Below are 17,976 nucleotides of genomic sequence, written 5' to 3'. Positions count from 1 at the left end.
TAATATGCGGAGGTTACGTCTCTCCTGGAGTTATAACGCAGAGTAAAATAGCTCTCGCTGGTTGAGCCTCCATGTCCCTAATCGCCTCAAAACATGTTTAAATCATGAAGTTGCTCACCTCATCGTCGAAACAGCTTTATATCTACCGATGAGCCCACTCGTTGGCATGTGTTAGTCCATATGTTTCTAATAAATTAATGTTTACTAAAACTTCTCTGAGACTCGCGTTTCCTCGTCGGAATGTTTCCGCATACAGAGCGCTTCAAACTACAGAACGTTGGAATACTTCCGCATACAAAAACGTCATGTCCTAGTATGAGCAAATCGCAACGGCGATCAACGTCACGTGATATGTAGCCTCGCGTAGCCAGGCTTTTACTCATCTCGCGTGATATGTTCGGCCATTTTACCCAAGCAGTTCAAAAACAAGGAAAGCGATGAGACTCAAAGAAGTTTTAGTAAACATTAATTTATTAGAAACATATGGACTAACACATGCCAACGAGTGGGCTCATCGGTAGATATAAAGCTGTTTCGACGATGAGGTGAGCAACTTCATGATTTAAACATGTTTTGAGGCGATTAGGGACATGGAGGCTCAACCAGCGAGAGCTATTTTACTCTGCGTTATAACTCCAGGAGAGACGTAACCTCCGCATATTAGCACCCTCTACTGGAAGTTATAATTTATGGCTAACAAACCCCTAGTTAGACAGACCCCTCACATCCTACTTAAAGCAGATTTCTTTCTGGGTATTTTCTTCCTGTAGTATAGTGTCGATGGGAGCCCAACTTGATTTGGCCGCTGTGGCGACCCCGAAGGTCGCCGACTCGGGCGCCCTAGCTAAACCATTAGAGCATGTCCTGGGCTACATCTGTGCAAATGTGGTGCTTTTAGACTGATTTGCTCCTGACTACTACCAACCAGACTATGAAAGTCAAGTGGGGCAATAGTATATCAGGCCTATTTGGTGTCACCAATGGTGTCAGGCAGGGGGGAATTTTGTCTATTCTTTTTAATTTATATAGCCTATGGATGATCTTTCTAAGCAGCTGGTTGTAGGCTGGGTGATAATGTGAATCATTTGATATATGCAGATGATTTAGAGGTGCTGAGAAGCTTCTCAATATATGCACTGAGTATGGCATTGAAAATGATATCAAGTATAATGCCAGTAAAAATGTAGTTGTAATTTTTAGAACAAAAGGGGATGAAGGTAAAATCTTTCCTGATTTTAAACTATCATTTAACAGAGTCTGTAGTCAAGTCAAATATCTTGGACATTTTATGACAGAGCAAATGATGGATGATAATGATATTCACAGACAGTTGTATGCACATGCAAACACTCTTGCACTCAATTCTAAAACTTGCTGGCAGCCAGTGAAGGGAGGCCAGGACTTGCCTACTACTTAAGTATATAGGCTTGGCTATTACTAGGACCACAACAGAACATTTTCGATGAACATTTCATAATGCCGGCATGAGGCATAATAGACACGATCCTTCTAACAGCCACAATTTCTCACATTGGTCCACAGGTTCAATCCAACTGGGGTTTGACCCAGTCTTGTTTCTTTGCATTAATCTATGCGCAAGGACTGTCTGTACATGGTCAAAGTGGCATACATGATCAAAGTGAATTATTCACACAAAAGTTACTGAATACATTCAGATGGTTAAATATTTGTGGTGCTGTCCTACAGTATTTTGTCCTTTACCAAATGGTACACAGTGAGAAGATGGTTGATTTTGGTGACATTCTGAGTGCTGTTGGGGACTTCGGGTTGTTCCAGAAGCTGCTTCTGCTTGGCCTATGCTTGCCAAGTATCTTACTGCCAATGTCTTTCACTAACATTCTTTTTATCCAGTCAGACCCAGTCCGACGCTGTAACACAGACTGGATACTCAAAGCTGATCCCAACTTAACCCCAGAAGAGCAGTCTAACTTAACCCTTCCACGGGAGAAGGATGGGACCTTCAGCAGGTGTGAGATGTTTGTCCCTGTGGACTGGCACATCGACACCATCAGGGAGTATGGACTGAATGAGACCACAGAGTGCCAGAATGGATGGGTGTACGACAAGTCTATGTATGAAGCCACCATAGTCACTGATGTAGGTTACAGTAAGTATTGGCTACATGTGTATGATTTACAATGATATTATTAGTACTGATGTTGCTGACATGTCCACATCAATGATGTGTTGTTTTGCAGTTTGATCTAGTTTGTAGCAAATCAAATCTGGCTGAAGTAGCACAAACTGTCTTCATGGCTGGTGTACTTGCTGGCACATTCATTTTTGGACCAGTTGCTGAATCGTAAGTGCTTTTTTACCCTATAACCATCAAGCCTGATCTATACTTGGTACTAGTGCACCATGTCTCACTCTCACACTAGCTCAACTCGTCACGCTGCAGCAGTGATGCATTATCAGCTTGTAGATCTACTATTTTCAGTTCCAAACAATGGCGCACAACTAAGTATAAATCAGTTGTCACTCATACACCAAGTATTACTTTACACCAGGGGTCTTCAACAGGGGGTCCGGGACCCCAAGCTCACAACGCCTCGCGCTGCGAGGCGTTGTGAGCTTGTAGATCGGCTATTTTTGGCAAAGAGCTTTGGAGGGGGAAAAGAGCAGACATTGAAAGGTCAAGTTTATTAAGTATTGACAGTTCAAGTGTTCAAAATATACTGATGATCGACCGTGCTGTCAAACAATGAAACTATATGGAATCTATGATAAGATTGTGGGGGTCCTTGCTTCATCTCTCTCTCAACTAAGGGGTCCTTGGCCTGAAAACATTGAAGACCCCTGCTTTACACTATTATCAAGTTCATTAATATTTCCTCCGCTGTCTAAACCCTATAGGTATGGTCGCCAGAGAGCCACTCAGATACCAGTAGCTCTTCTTCTCATTTTCACAATAACAGCTGGTTTGTCTCCGAGTCTGTACGTGTACATGACGTCCCAATTCATAGTTGGAGCTGCGATAGGAGGATATCGGGTTAATTCCACTGTATTAGGTATATCTCTATAATAATATCTTCTTCTGTTAATCTCTCGTGTTTGTTTTTCTATTGGCTGTCTCCATCAGTGTAAACTAGATTACAGTCATTTTACAAATATTTTGTTACCTTTTTCATATATTAGTTGCAATTAATGCGTTTTCTAAACTCTTAATACTTATAATTGTTTAACATTGGAAGTACCGTATTTAGTGGGTTATTGTTGTTATTTAACACTGTATTTGGATCTGTGTATACTGTGACTGTTTATAGTATGTACTGTATATTGTTGCTAATGTAACAAAATGATATAACTAATGTCCTAATGCTTGCAAATGTACATGGCAAATTAACCTAATTCTGTTTCTGCTACTTATTCTGATAGCTACAGAGTGGATTGGGGTTACCAGAAGGTCATTTGCCTCCTGTTTGAGCCAGATGTTTGCAGCAGTGGGGCAATGTATCATGTCTGGATTAGTCTATGTTATTCGTGACTGGAGACTGGTCCAGTATGCTATGGCTGGGCCACTGGCCGTTGTATTCGTATATATATGGTACAGTATACTGTATGGATTTCTCTTGTTTTCCATTGTGCTCCAAAAGCATTTTGAAAGGATTGGTTTTGAGAGCATTAATTAGAAGTAAGAATTACAATGTTTTAACTTGAGTTCCAAATCTTCCCTAAAATTGAGGTTGACTGTCTGGACTCAAATGATCTTTAAAGGCATGTAAGATGTATTATACAAGTGAACATACAGGTCCAACCGATGCAAATCCACAGCATTGCAGCTCTAACTGTAGTATCCTTTAAAACATATTTGTTGGGGGCCCTTAGATTTGTAAATATTCATTAGTGTCTCATTCTTGAGTAAAATGATTTGACGCCATTATACTGTATACTATTATATCCCAAGGTTTATTCCTGAGTCTGCAAGATGGTTGCTTGGACAAGGGAGAAGGGCTGAATCTAGGGCGCTGTTGCTCAAAGTGGCAGCGATCAATAAAACCCCAGTTCCAGAGATCCTTCTGGCAGAGGTAGGCTACATACGCCAGGCTCAGCTCTAAACCACTACTTCTAACAATGGTTTTCCCTGATAATATGACAGAATACTTGATAGCGGACCCCCCCACACCCTCCCTGATCAGCATTGTGATACACTTTTTTTCCTCAGCTTTCTGAGGGACCGAAAAAACAACACAGAGGAATCAAATTGCTCTTTAAATCTCCAGTCCTGATTAAACATTTCTTAATTATATCTTTTGCATGGTAAGTCTAATTTCGTGCATTTTATTATGGAAAGTAGTTGTTATCGCTGACCATTTCTAATTCTTTGTGTGTGTGTGTGTGTGTGTGTGTGTGTGTGTGTGTGTGTGTGTGGGTGTGTGTGTGCGTGCGTGCGTGCGTGCGTGCGTGCGTGCGTGCGTGCGTGTGTGTGACAAAGGGCTTCATTGATCTTAGGTTACTTCTGCCTCTCTCTAAATGTGGCCAAGTTCGGACTGAACATATTTCTGGTACAGTTCCTGTTCGGGGTCACTGAGATCCCAGCACATCTCCTGTGTATCTGGTTCCTGGAAGTGTTTGGGAGGAAGATCTCACTAACGTCCACCCTCCTCACCGGTGGTTTCTTTTGTCTCCTAACCCTGGCTTTCCCACAAGGTGCATTCCCAGCCCTCACTCACTTACTTACTTACAGTACTTACTTAGTATTTACTTAATACTTACTAATTTATTATTTATTTTCCACCACATTGAGATTCACGTTAAATTGAAGTAATAGTAGAGACAACTTGCGCCAATGAGACAATAATTGGGTAAGTTTGGGCAAAACCTCCAAGTGAGCTAGTTCTCTTGGCTTTGCTTGTTACCTGCCGGGCTGCCGAGTTGGAGATCGTTACAATAGAGGGTATGCGAGTGACATCATCATCATACCCGGAAGTTATCCCGGGAGCAAAAAAACTACTTTCTGGCCTTGACAGCCCATTCATGCAAACAGAAAAGTCCTATCTGATTGCATTAAACGACGTTAAACTCAATTTGCCACTCACTTTGCCTCTTGATTTGCCACTCGATTTGCCATTCACTTTATGCATGTGCATACCCTCTATACCAGGGGTCTTCAACGTTTTCAGGCCAAGGACCCCTTAGTCGAGAGAGAGAGAGATGAAGCAGGGACCCCCGCACAACCCATAGATACATATAGTTTCATCGTTTGACGGCACAACCATCAGTGTATTTTGGATTCATGTCAATTTGTGTTTACAGATATTTAACCACTTGAACAGTCAATGCTTAATAACCTTGACCTTTCACTCTGTACTTAGTCTGCTCTTTTTCCCATCTACACCAAACCTCTTTGCCAATTATAACAGATCTACAAGCTCACAACACCTCACAGCGTGAGGCGTTGTGAGCTTGTAGATCTGCTATTTTTTGCTAAAGTTCTCAGAATGAGGACACTAGGGTTCAAGTGGTTAATATAAAAAAGGATAAACAAAAGTTTATATCACACAAAGATTTGGTGGCCCCCATGTAGTGACTCTGAGGACCCCCTAGGGGTCCCGGACCCCCTGGTGAAGACCCCTGCTCTATACTATAGTATGCTCCCTCCGATTTTCATTCTACACCAAACTGTTGTGAGAAAATAGCTGAATGTTCGCCCCAGAATAGTAAAGCTATTCGGATAATTAATCATAAAAGGATACGAAGGAGGATAATCATTACACAAGGATTAATTCATAGGAGATTTGTCAGTCGTTTAATTGCCACATTGGACGATTATTTATGTTTCAGACAGTGCTATTACTATCACAGCTCTTGCCACCGTGGGAAGGTTCTTCTTGAACTGGGCTGGTTCCGTATGCATGCTCTATTCTCAGGAGCTGTTTCCCACATCTCTCAGGTACAACACAAATTTTTCTTTCTTTTTAAGAATATGAAGAAAAAAAAAAAAGACACATAAATATTTTGCCCTTTCTATCTGCTCTATATACATTTCCAGGCAGACAGCGGTTGGCTTGGCTTCCATAGGCTACAGAATTGCAGGGTTGCTGTCTCCCTCACTCAACCTGTTGGCCCTGTACCACTGGGCAATACCCACCTCTGTCTTCGGTAGCCTCGCAATAATTAGCGGGACTGTTGCATTCCTGCTCCCTGAAACCAGGAGAACAGAGCTGCCCGATTCCACTGATGAGCCTGTGGGCAAGAGGTGGGTATATACTCTGCACAACCTCTTTTTATTGCAGTTGAGACATGCTAAAGGCTGATTAGTTCATTCATGTTGCCAATGCCTCTTACAGTGAGTGAAATACATGATTGTGAGACTGGCAACAGTTAATCAAAATAATTCAATTAATCACTTATAAAAAAATACATATATATTTATAACACAATATAAAATAAGGCTTCAGTGCTTAATCAGACTATTGAATTTAGTCGATAATAAAAATAACTATTCGGTTTTGTTTGCGTTGGCAACGATACTCGCTGGGAACAAATGTCCCTACAATTCACCCTTTGTTAGCCTCCTGGTTGGTCCCTGACTGACCAACCAGCAGGCTCTATCTGCCTTGTCCCGCCCTGGTTCCGCCTTTTTTATGTTGAATTCGCTAAAATATAATTTTTGTAGAAATAAAAACATTTAAAAACATGCTGATTCACTATGCTAACACTGAGCAGCTCCATTTTACTGAAACCAAGTTTGAAATTAGAATTGAGCACACAGAATAACAATATGAAGCAACTGAATTAACATGGCAGTGGATGGAATGTCCCACTGAATGTCCCACCAAGACACAGCAACCAATGGGTGTGGAGAGGGGCAGGACAATGGGCGGGACTTGACAAAGGGTGAATTAAGCAATACCCATTGTACCTGTTGTCAAAGTACCCGTCTGTCTGTCTGTGTCCCTTTTATGTCCAAATGACATACTGTATGATTATATGGAAACTCCATATTGTGGGGTTCAGTGTCAGCCATGTAAAAAGTAATACATAGAATAGTAATCACTATGGTTTGCAGCCCAGAATAACCATTGTCTAATGCACTGGTTCACAAACACTGGGCCAGGACCCCTACATTTTGTTTTTAATTATTATTGTCTCCACCAGCCGAAGGCTGAGGGAGAGTATGTTTTCCCCTCCGTCCGTCCGTCCGTCCGTCCGTCCGTCCGTCCGTGCGTGCGTGCGTCCGTGCGTCCTCGCAGTTTGTGAGCAGCTAATCTCAGTCGCAGTTGGCCCGATCACTGCCAAACTGAGCACACACACTCCCTGGATGCCAATCTAGAACCTCTGCCCCACATTTTTCAAATCAGCCTCATGGTGGCGCTATAACAGGCCGATTTGTGTGGCCTGGTTGTTACCAGCTAATCTCCGGCGCCGTTGGCCCGATCGCTGCCAAACTGAGCACACACACTCCCTGGATGCTAATTCAGAACCTCTGCCCCACATTTTTTAAATCAGCCTCATGGTGGCGCTATAACAGGCCGATTTGTGTGGCCTGGTGGAGACCTGTGCTCGGAAGAGCACTGCTTCTAGTTTCAAATCATTTTCAAAAACCATTCCCAAAAAAGCTGAGATTTGCAATGATTGAATGCAATGATTTTTTCTAAATAATTTCCTTAATAAATAAAAGAAAAATCTAAGAAATTCCATAAATTAGAAAACAAAATGTTGAAGTAGTGAAAATAGCTGATCTACAAGCTTAAAACACGGCGTGAAGTGACGAGCTGTGAGTTTGTAGATCTGTATTTCTCACTAGTTTGGGTCCCGGGCAAACGTCTAATTTCTCATTTGGGTCTTGAGCTAAAAGATTTCTGAACTCACTGGTCTAATGTATGTTTTGCTCCCCTTCCTCCACAGTAACATGCCCTCCACGAAGAACAGTACCCCAGATGTGTCCAAGTCCAACCACAATAGTATAAGCTCTACCAAACTCTAGTCTAAATGATTACCTACCAATGATTTTATTTAACTGATCACATCTGGTTGTTGGGTGTTTTTGCCTGGACCACTTTTGGTGTTCACAAGCAACTACATACCGTACATTATTCTCTGGAAGGGAACCAGCCAAGTACTGTATATGGATTTTACTTATCTACCATTCTCTGGAAAACAGGACACATAAGATTGTACTGTGTGTGTACAGTATATTGTTGATACACTGCCAGATTCTAAGCAGTGTTACCTTGTGTTTCCTGTACTCGATTATAGCCCATGTCCATGTTTTCTGTATTCTGTTGCCTGAGCACAGTTTCAGGTTCTGAATTCTGTTCCATTTATCTACAGCAGGGCTTTTCAAAGTGGGTGACAGGGCACCCTGGGGTGCCGCAACGGCAGTCCAGGGGTGTTGTGAGATCATTTGATAATATTTGGAATTTATTTGGACACTTGAAAAAATATTACAGTGCAAAGTTATTTTCAGTCAGTTCTAACCAAAATGGCTATTATCTCAACGTTTTCTTCACAACATAATCACTAAAATATCGTCACTGTCAAGCAGAAACCTCGTATCTCCAAGTTTCAAATGTGTCTTTTGGTAAAGCAAAGCCCTGCTTCTTCATACAAGACTGTCACACAAAACTAGTGAAAACAGCCGATCTACAAGCACACAACGCCTCGCGATGCGAGGCATTGTGTGCTTGTAGATCTGCCGTTTTCACTAGTTTAGTACATTTTATAGATGATAAATAAAAAACGAATGGTTTTGGACATACAAGGTTTCCACCCGACAACGATGATATGCTATAAATATGCTGGGAGTGAAAATTATAATGTAGGGGTGCCTCGGATTAAAAAAATATGTATGGGGTGACCTGAGACAAAAAAAACGTTTGGGAACCCCTGATCTACAGTAGTACCTGAGTCCTGTCTCAGAGACCTATTCTGTCAGCCTGACCTATGTGTGCCTTGACCTTTTGCTTGTATCTGGTATTTTGGATAAATACCTACGCCCCCCTTTGGATTAATTTGCCTGCTTGGCCTGTTTTCTTGGTTTCGACCCTTGCCTGCCTCAACTACGCGTAAACTTTGTATCCTTTGAATGGATTTAATAAACTCACCGTATTGAACCTCCTCTGGCTCCAGTCGACCTGGTTTTGGATGAAAAGGCATTTGGAACTCTTCTCGCGTGCTCTGGACATTTAGACAGGGAAAGTCACCCCACTACGGAGACGTAACCTTTTAAACAGGTAAACATTCTGTTACTCTTCAAAAATGTAAATGTATCATCTCACCGGGGCTCTCTATGTTTACATTAGAACACGGTTAAATACATTTTATAAAATGCTCAAAATATTATGATATAAATCTACAATAGAATAGTATGATTCATTTAAAAAACTAGACCATTAAAAAGATCACATGCTACAGTATGTACAGTAATAGTTTTATTGCAATCTTGCCTGGTCTTTTCAGTTGCAGGAGGCATTACTGTACATTTAGCAATGTAACAGAAGCCATGATAGTCCATGATAATGATTATTTATCTCTTTCAATGAAAAATCTTTTGTAACTCTTGCCTTATAGTTGGAGGTCATGATCTCACTTGATGGAAGGAACAAATTAAATAATGTGTCTCAGTTCACAAAACCATCCTTGTCTGAGACAGAGTATTTTCAGTAGACTACAGTTTAAAAACTATTACTACCCAAGAACATACCTGATACAGAATCTCATGTAACAGAGCTACAAGAAAGTTATTTCCTAAGTTACAGTGTTAAAGTATTGGCTATTCAGCCAGCAGTGCAATATTCATCCTAACAATGGCTTTAATGATGAACACCACCTCATGTCTAGCCTATTGGTTGTGCTTATACAAGTACAGTACCACCAACATACATACCAAATTCATGAATTTTGACTTTATCACCCCATGCATTTGACTTCATCACCCCAACAGAAAAATGACTATCAAGAACACACACACACACACACACACACACACACACACACACACACACACACACACACACACACACACACACACACACACACACACACACACACTCTCTCATACATCATCTCATCTCATTTCAACATCTCATTCCTACAGTACAATAAGAAATAATTGCTGCAAAGAGATATTAAACTAATGCACTGCCTTAGAATAGAGGGTGATCAAATGTGCATTTTGTAATGAGGGGTTTATGTTTATTAAACAATTAAATATAATGTATTCATTCATTCATTCAATATTTATTTATTCTCGAAATTACAACTGAGTCGTTAGACTCATTTACAGTGTCGTCGAGCAGGACATTAGAAGTAAAACATCAACAACGTCAATGTTGATAAACAGCAAAAACACATTACATTGAGAAATTGAAATATAGCAAATATTAAATATGACAGAGATATTGTATATTCCCTTTGCACTATATGCATATAACATTTGGAGTTTTCATTTTGTGAGAGAACCAGAAAGACATGTTTGTTCTTGTCTGGATGGGAATGCTATTGATATGCTTTAGTTTTTTTGTAAAATGTCATATAGCTGCAACGGTCTACTGTCTCTTACATGACGGCCTACAGAGCTTCCATTATACGAGGCCCAGACATCAGACGGGAACTCCACACTTAATGTCCGCTGCCAAAGCCTCTGAAATCAGAGAAGTGCCCTTTATTAAAGATTTCATTCTTGGGAAGACAAAGTCTGATGTTATGGAAGACTCTTCCCCATGAGCGTGCAAAAAAGCAATGCCATGTAATTGTTAATGCTGTGAAGATGTGCAGTACGGTAATGGTCAAATATAACCAATTCTGCCGAATGTTGTTCTTTTTCATAAATACCAACCTTTTTCCCCCATAGCTATAGGACCTCCAAATCTGCCGCTGATCAAATTCAAGGTAAGCTTATCTGTACTGATATCTAGTTATTCTGATTGATTTGTGCCTGCTTTAGGTGATTTTATGTATGTCTTTGTGGCTTCTTTATATTTACCCTGCCCACATTCGCACAAGTGCCTCTAACTGTCTGTGGAAGATAGAAAATAACTTAATAGTGGATGGATGGATTTTCAAGAACCTTTGAGATAATTATCAGTAGACTGCTCCAAAGAGATTGTTAACTTCAAAAGTGAAGGTTGCAGTCTATTTCAAGGTCAAAATCAAGAACAGGTGGACAGATGTTCATGAAATATCATGGGAATGATCAGCAGGCTGCCACAATGAGATGAACTTTTGGGTCAAAAATGTCAATGGTAAAAGTCATCATGGTCAGAATTACATATAATCGGCCATATGTTAGGAATGGAGACAAGAGACATTGGGCATCGCTGTTATGTAACCTTCCATTTATCTTTACTGTTCATCTTTCTTCATCAACCAGGGACGCTGTACCACTAGAGAGAGCAGACCCCCACCCCTAGTGTACTTCTCACTGAAGATATTATGTAACATGACCTTTACTTTTATGGTCTGTCTTTGTTCAGCCAGGGAAGTAAGGAGAATTGGATCTATAAACACTAGCACTTGACAGTCTAAGCTATTGTGCTTTCACTCAGACCACATTGCTTGTTAATAATACACCAGAAATGGACTGAGTCAGCCCACGAAGATAAAGATGGCCTGCCACGTTAATGTTCTCCCTACACCGACACCTTGACCGCCGGCTACAGTACAACAGATGTACGACCAATCGCTTTTTTGAATGCCAGTGGGTATATGAATTATGATGTCGAAAATCACACATGGAAGTTGCATATATGTAAAAATTCAAAACTCGGTTCGAAGTGAAGCGGTGAATCTTAGTATAGAATTGTCTGGAGAGCCGGTATGACAGCCGGTATAATAGGTTTTAAATAAATATATAAAAAGTCCTGCTTGCTGGTCTCTTAGTTGTTTGTCAACTGCATCCCTCTATAATTATTTCAGTTTCTGTTATCTTTGTGGCCTACTAAATTTTTCAACTTCTGCTAGATTTTCAATGTATTTACTCTTGTCTGCCTTAATGCTCCTTTTTACCATTCTGTTAGCATCTGTATATTCTTATTGTGCCTTTGCTTTTGCTCTTATGCGGCTATTTGTCATTGCTGCAATAGGTGAGACCTATTGCATGTACAAGACAGATAAAACCTGAAGGCCAAATTATCATGTGAAGCTTGACCAATCCTCAAAGTATCCATTCATCTGACCGGGAGGGACACCGCACACATATTCTTGACGTACAGGACAGATAAAGCCTATTCATTCTGAACTGAAATGACCATATATGGACATGGGACACACATTTTGCTTTTTGAAAAAACCTGACTGATATTTTGCACGTACGGGACAGGAAAAACCTGTTCATTCTGGCCTGGAGTGACCATATATGGACATGAGGTGACATACATTGTGTTTTTGAAAAACCCTGTTCATTCTGGACTGAGATCACCATATATGGTAATTAAACAGACATTCTGTTTTTGAAAAAGCCTGTTCATTCTGGACTAAAATGACCATATATGGGCGTGATACACACAAAGCCACTCATTGGAAGTGGTTTTCACCGCTTCAAAAATAAATCCCTATATAGAGTGCAGACAGGCAAAAAACAAGTACTAACAAGGAGACCAAGGAGCTCATCATTGACTACAGGACGCATTGACAACATGTGGAGATGGTCAGTGACAGACAAGTGGAGATGGTCAGTGACACACATGCATGGGCCATGCATGTGTTGAAAAGGCCCAACATATGTTCAGCCTCATGTGGCTGATTCTGAATGAGGCCCGTCAGGACGTACCATCGAGAGAATCTCGATTACCTGCATCTCTGCCTGGTTTAGGAACTACACAGGGACGTGCAGAGAATGTTAGAGAGGCAGGGTCTGAAATCTCTAAAAGGGCACTTTTGGTGAAACTGTTCAGTGTGTGATGCCAAACTGCACTAAGAGTAATCAAGCCAATACTGAAGATGTGGCGGATTTCTAGGGCAATTCTTTCAAGATAAAATGCTGCTTTAAGAGTTTGGAAAAGGCAATTCTCTTGAGTAATGCTGCCTTCAGGTATGGCATGGAAAGGCATTTCTTTCACCGCAGTACTGCATTCATGGTCTGGAGAGAGGGCACTTTTTATCCTTTGATGTCTGCATGCACGTGCTTGGAACTGCACCTCCCTCAGTCACTACAGAGGGTGGAGCAGACGGCCCAGCACATAATCATCTCTCCAGGACATAGACAGGCCCGCTTGTTTATGCCAATCGTTGAACTATATAATGAAATGTGAAACAAACAGACTAATAGGGCCGCCTAATTATAGGGACAATTTCAACAGTCTACAACAGTGGTTCTCAAACCTTTTCATGTCAAGGACCCCCACATTGACACTTATTGGCCCACGGACTGCCATTTGAAAAGATATGCCAGGGACCACCATAAGAGAAGTCTTTACTTCTCTACAGGCTTGGCTGCAGAATGAAATGACTGAGGGGGCAGTTGAAAATAGTGAGGGGGCACATCTCATGTTTTATATTAAAACAATATATATTTTGATGTTGTCGAGTGGACACCTTGTATGTCCAATACCGTTGGTTTTGTATTTATCATTTAAAAAAATATTTAAACTAGTGAAAATAGCCGATCTACAAGCACACAACGCCTCGCGATGCGAGGCGTTGTGTGCTTGTAGATCGGCTATTTTCACTAGTTTTGTGTGATAGTCTTGGAAGATAAAGCGGGGCTTTACTTTACGATAAAATGTAGAAATTTGAAACTCGGAGATACAAAGTTTCTGCCCGATAGTGACGATATAAAACTTAAACTGAGGGGGCAGGATTTGCAACTGAGGGTGAAAGGCCCCCTCTGGCACCCCCGTGGCGCCGGGCCTGCTTCTCTAGCAGTGATTCCTACTTTTCAACCCATCTTTGTGTAACTACCTACTACACTTTTTTGGCCACTAGATGGCCACGCAAGTTTGGTGCTCACTCACTTTGATTGTAGATACATTCCATTTCAGAAATATTTTATTTTATGTATATCTTTTAGAATATATGCATTTATTTTATGTAATTTATTTGCGCAAAAGTCTGTTGAACTCTGACACACACATTCTGTATTAGATCTTTGTTCTGATATTTGATCTTTTAATTTTTACTTTCACTCTTTTATTCTGTTCTTCCCCCGCCCTGACAATGATTCCGCTTTATGAACCATCAGGCATCCACAAACCTCCGATTTGGCCTTCCTCTTCTCCTCTTTCCTAGTAGCCGGGGAGCCACCAGGCCACAATGTGAGTGGACCTGTGATGTCATGACATACTTTTTATTTTTGTTTTTTCTATTAATTTGGTCATTAAGGTACACAGAATGAGAGGCCTGCTCTGCCTGAAACATTGCGAAAAAAAGTTTCCCATTGACTTCACTACAGGAAAAAACACACCCAAAATAAATATGATCACTTTTCACAGTTTTGTTGGTCCGTTTTCTAGCCCAAGGAATGTTTTTCATGCAAAACAAATGCTTGCAATGGATTCAGAATCATCAAGAACCCCTAGTTTGACCCCTCAAATGCTACTTAAATCATATTTATTTTGGTGTGTTTTTTCCTGTATAGTAAAGTCGATGGGACAGTAATATAAATGGCCATAACCTTTTTTCGCAATGTTTCCGACAGAGCAGGCCTCTCATTCTGTGCACCTTGATGACCAAATTAATAGAAAACGTATGTCATGACGTCACAGGTAAAACCCTATTCTTTGAGCTTTTGGGCCTGTGGCTCCCCGGCTATAGCTGGCAGCTGCATCTTCAGCATCCTTCTCCCAATGCATCCCTCCTCTGAACATCTCCAAACCTTCCAACCTGGGCAGATCCTCATAATGTAATAATTTCTGACCTTGTTCTTTGCATGTCACTCGTAATGAGAATCATAGCATGATACTCACTACCAACTCCAGCTCTGCCTCCTGTCTTTTTGTCAGTGCCACTGTTTGGTCTTACTACCGTCTTACTGTACATCTTCCCTCTCATTCCTGCTGGTACCCCTCTGTCACTTCTGTCACTCCCGACATTGCCTGCACTCACTTCTTCACCACTCTCCCATGCACTCCCCATTCATTTGGATAGTTGTACCTCAGATATTTAAAGTCACCTTCACCATCTTTACTCCTTGCATCCTCACACTGTTGTTCAACTGTCCTCCCTCTCGTTCACTCATGTTTACTCCTGCTGACTTTCATTCTCCTTCTATAATGCATTTATTACTTTGTTGTTGTTTATTATTGCTGCTATAAATGTTGGAGAACCAAAACCAAAGAATGTTCCTGTTATGCCAATGCACTGTTTAATGTAATAATCTTGAATTGAATCTTTATTTAAAATGTAACTGTAATTTCTTAAGCTTACATAAAATCATTTCAACCATTCTTTCTGCATAAACTAGTTTGAGGTCACAAAGAGCCTGGTAAACCACCCTGGGTGCTGGTAATCCCATTTCATTTGATTTCAGCTATAGATCCTTAATAAACCTGAAGGTCCTTAATAGATGCATTGTGAGCTTGTAGTAGATCGGCTATTTTCAAATGGCCGAAATGCAAATACCGTAGGGCTGAGGTTATGTATGTTTTGTAATAATAATCTAAATATACAAAGTAACTAGTAACTAAAGTTTTCAAACAAATGTAGTGGAGTAAAAGTATAATATTTGCCTCTGAGATGTAGACCCTACTGGAGTAGAAGTAAAAGTACTGAAACGCAATGATCTTTTCACACATAACATACTGCTTCACAACCTGGTCTCAGACCAATATAACAACCATGCAACCTATTGAGTCACTATACAAACAGACATTAAAAACACTCGATCAAAAGCCCAACCGTTACCACCATTGCCATATAGTACAAAAATATAATTTATTTAATTTTGAAAGCTTTAGGCATTTTATGGATTGCTGTCTTGTGTTCAAGGTTCTCAATGGGCTTGCACCTCCACCACTGAAACAGTTCATAAAACGTTGTGAAAGTGGTGGCAGAACAACAAGGGCTACTACCAGAGGGGACTGTGAGGTACCATCCAGGCAGAGCGTGTTTGGTAACACAGTTCTCTCTGTTAGAGCCTCCAATCTATGGAACAGTCTCCCGACTGAAGTAAGACAGTCGTCCAACTATCTGACCTTCAAGTATAACCTTAAGAGGTGGCTTAAATCGGGTCAGATTTGTAATCATGAGTAATTATCTGTTCCAGCTGTCACTGGAGTTACTCATGGGTGGCTAGTATTGGTCCCCTTTTTTCAATTTACTATTTTACTTACTATTTACTAATTACTATTTTCTATTACTATTTACTACTATTTTACTATTGTCGGCTTCAACCGTGGGAGGTGGCTTGGAGCGGGTCAAGCTTGCGATTATGAGTGGCTATCAGCTCCATCTGTCATTGGAGTCACTCATCCTGCTGTAATTATTATTATTATTATCTGCTCCATCAGTCACTGGAGTCACTCAACTTGCCATGGTCATGTCCCCTAAATGTTTTACTGTATTGTTTTGTACTGTACGGTATTGTATGTATTGTATGTTTTGTATAGATAGCCTTTTACTACTTTTGTACAGCCTGCTCAGGGACTACAGATGAAAATTAGCCTATGGCTATCTCTGGCTCATTTACATAGAAGTGAAAACTGACATGTCGATCAAAAAGTACAGTACTTAATAAGTACATGTACTTAGTTACTTTTTCATCGCTGGAAACAAGGAACAACAAGGAAATCACCAGGCTACCCTGAAGTGCATGTCAAGGCAGAGGCAGACATAGGATACGTCAGAACCTCGCTATAGTTAGACTCCCTGTGCTCCTAATACAGGCACAAAAAGGTCACAGTATTATTTTTCTGCTTAATGTTTCACAGATGAGTTCATTGAGATGTTTCTATAAGAAGATAACAATAGCAGAGGAGGAGGAGGAGAGTCAGGTAAGTTAAAGTAACTTAGTCCTACTGACTTTTCTAGTTTGTTTTTAAAGTCGACCATATTACTTGTGGATCACAAGTAGGCTATGGCAGACTCAGAAGAAGACACAGACCGAAATCACAGTCTGTGTCTTCTTATTTCCTAACAGTAATTCAATTATAACTTAATTGGATGAAATCATTTATTTTTTAAGTCACACAAGGCCCATATTTAAGAACTGTTCCATAAAGAAATGTCTTCACAGGGAATAAGGATCCCGCTGGACCCCCCTACTCCTCCACCACAGTAAGAAAACAATGTACATGTAATGTATAATGTTCTGTCTGTCTGTCTCATCAATCTGTCTCATCAATCTGGTCTATCTATCTATCTATCTATCTATCTATCTATCTATCTATCTATCTATCTTTATACTTTATTTTCCTATATTGTTTGGATTTTTAAAGAATGATCACGTTTAAAAACTAATCTGTGGTGTGATGTAATGGTCAGTTGTTGCTGAAATGTAGATTAAACATTGACTAGTCTCGCGTAGCCAGACAACCATTCCACAATCTCCAAACGTATCACCGGAAGCATTCGAATATTGTGGGAGGCAACAGTCTGGCCACGTGAGACTAAACATTGACAGACATCATTTAAAGGTGTTCCTTTGGCTCACTTCTTTTCTCCTCAGCTTCTCGAATGATACAATCAACACCCGTAACATGGCTGATTTTGGAGAGATCCTTAGGACCATTGGTGACTTTGGACTATTCCAGAAACTTCTTCTTTTTGGTCTTTGCTTTCCCAATCTCATCCTGACCTTTCACCTTGCAAGTGTGCTTTTTGTCCAGTCAGACCCAGTCCGACGCTGTAACACAGACTGGATACTCAAAGCTGATCCCAACTTAACCCCAGAAGAGCAGGCTAACTTAACCATTCCACAGGAGAAGGATGGGACCTTCAGCAGGTGTGAGATGTTTGTCCCTGTGGACTGGCACATTGACACCATCAGGGAGTATGGACTGAATGAGACCACAGAGTGCCAGAATGGATGGGTGTACGACAAGTCTATGTATGAAGCCACCATAGTCACTGATG

General features: G+C 40.7%; 2 protein-coding genes across 2 annotated transcripts in view; both read left to right on the top strand.

Annotated features, from left to right (window-relative positions):
* Positions 1-1,743: 1,743 nt before the first annotated feature.
* LOC308284893 (solute carrier family 22 member 13-like) lies at positions 1,744-7,951 on the top strand (the record flags this gene model as incomplete). The annotated part of the gene is made up of 9 exons (XM_080725618.1): positions 1,744-2,118; positions 2,220-2,323; positions 2,878-3,032; positions 3,400-3,551; positions 4,187-4,281; positions 4,457-4,671; positions 5,806-5,914; positions 6,014-6,220; positions 7,873-7,951. 9 exons carry the CDS (start codon positions 1,744-1,746, stop codon positions 7,949-7,951), a joined length of 1,491 nt encoding a protein of 496 aa, XP_080581744.1.
* A 9,649-nt stretch (positions 7,952-17,600) lies between these two features.
* Positions 17,601-17,976, top strand: part of LOC308284892 (solute carrier family 22 member 13-like) — a gene marked incomplete at both ends in the record, with an annotated part of 5,342 nt that continues 4,966 nt past the window's right edge. The window contains one exon of the mRNA XM_080725617.1: positions 17,601-17,976. Within this exon, the coding sequence (XP_080581743.1) occupies positions 17,601-17,976 (376 nt within the window).

The sequence above is a fragment of the Nannobrachium achirus genome, assembly GCF_963921795.1.
Source record: "Nannobrachium achirus genome assembly, chromosome: 5".
NCBI lineage: Eukaryota > Metazoa > Chordata > Actinopteri > Myctophiformes > Myctophidae > Nannobrachium > Nannobrachium achirus.
The sequence above is the reverse complement of the archived record's forward strand: the minus strand, read 5'-3'. Positions and strand labels throughout refer to the sequence as shown.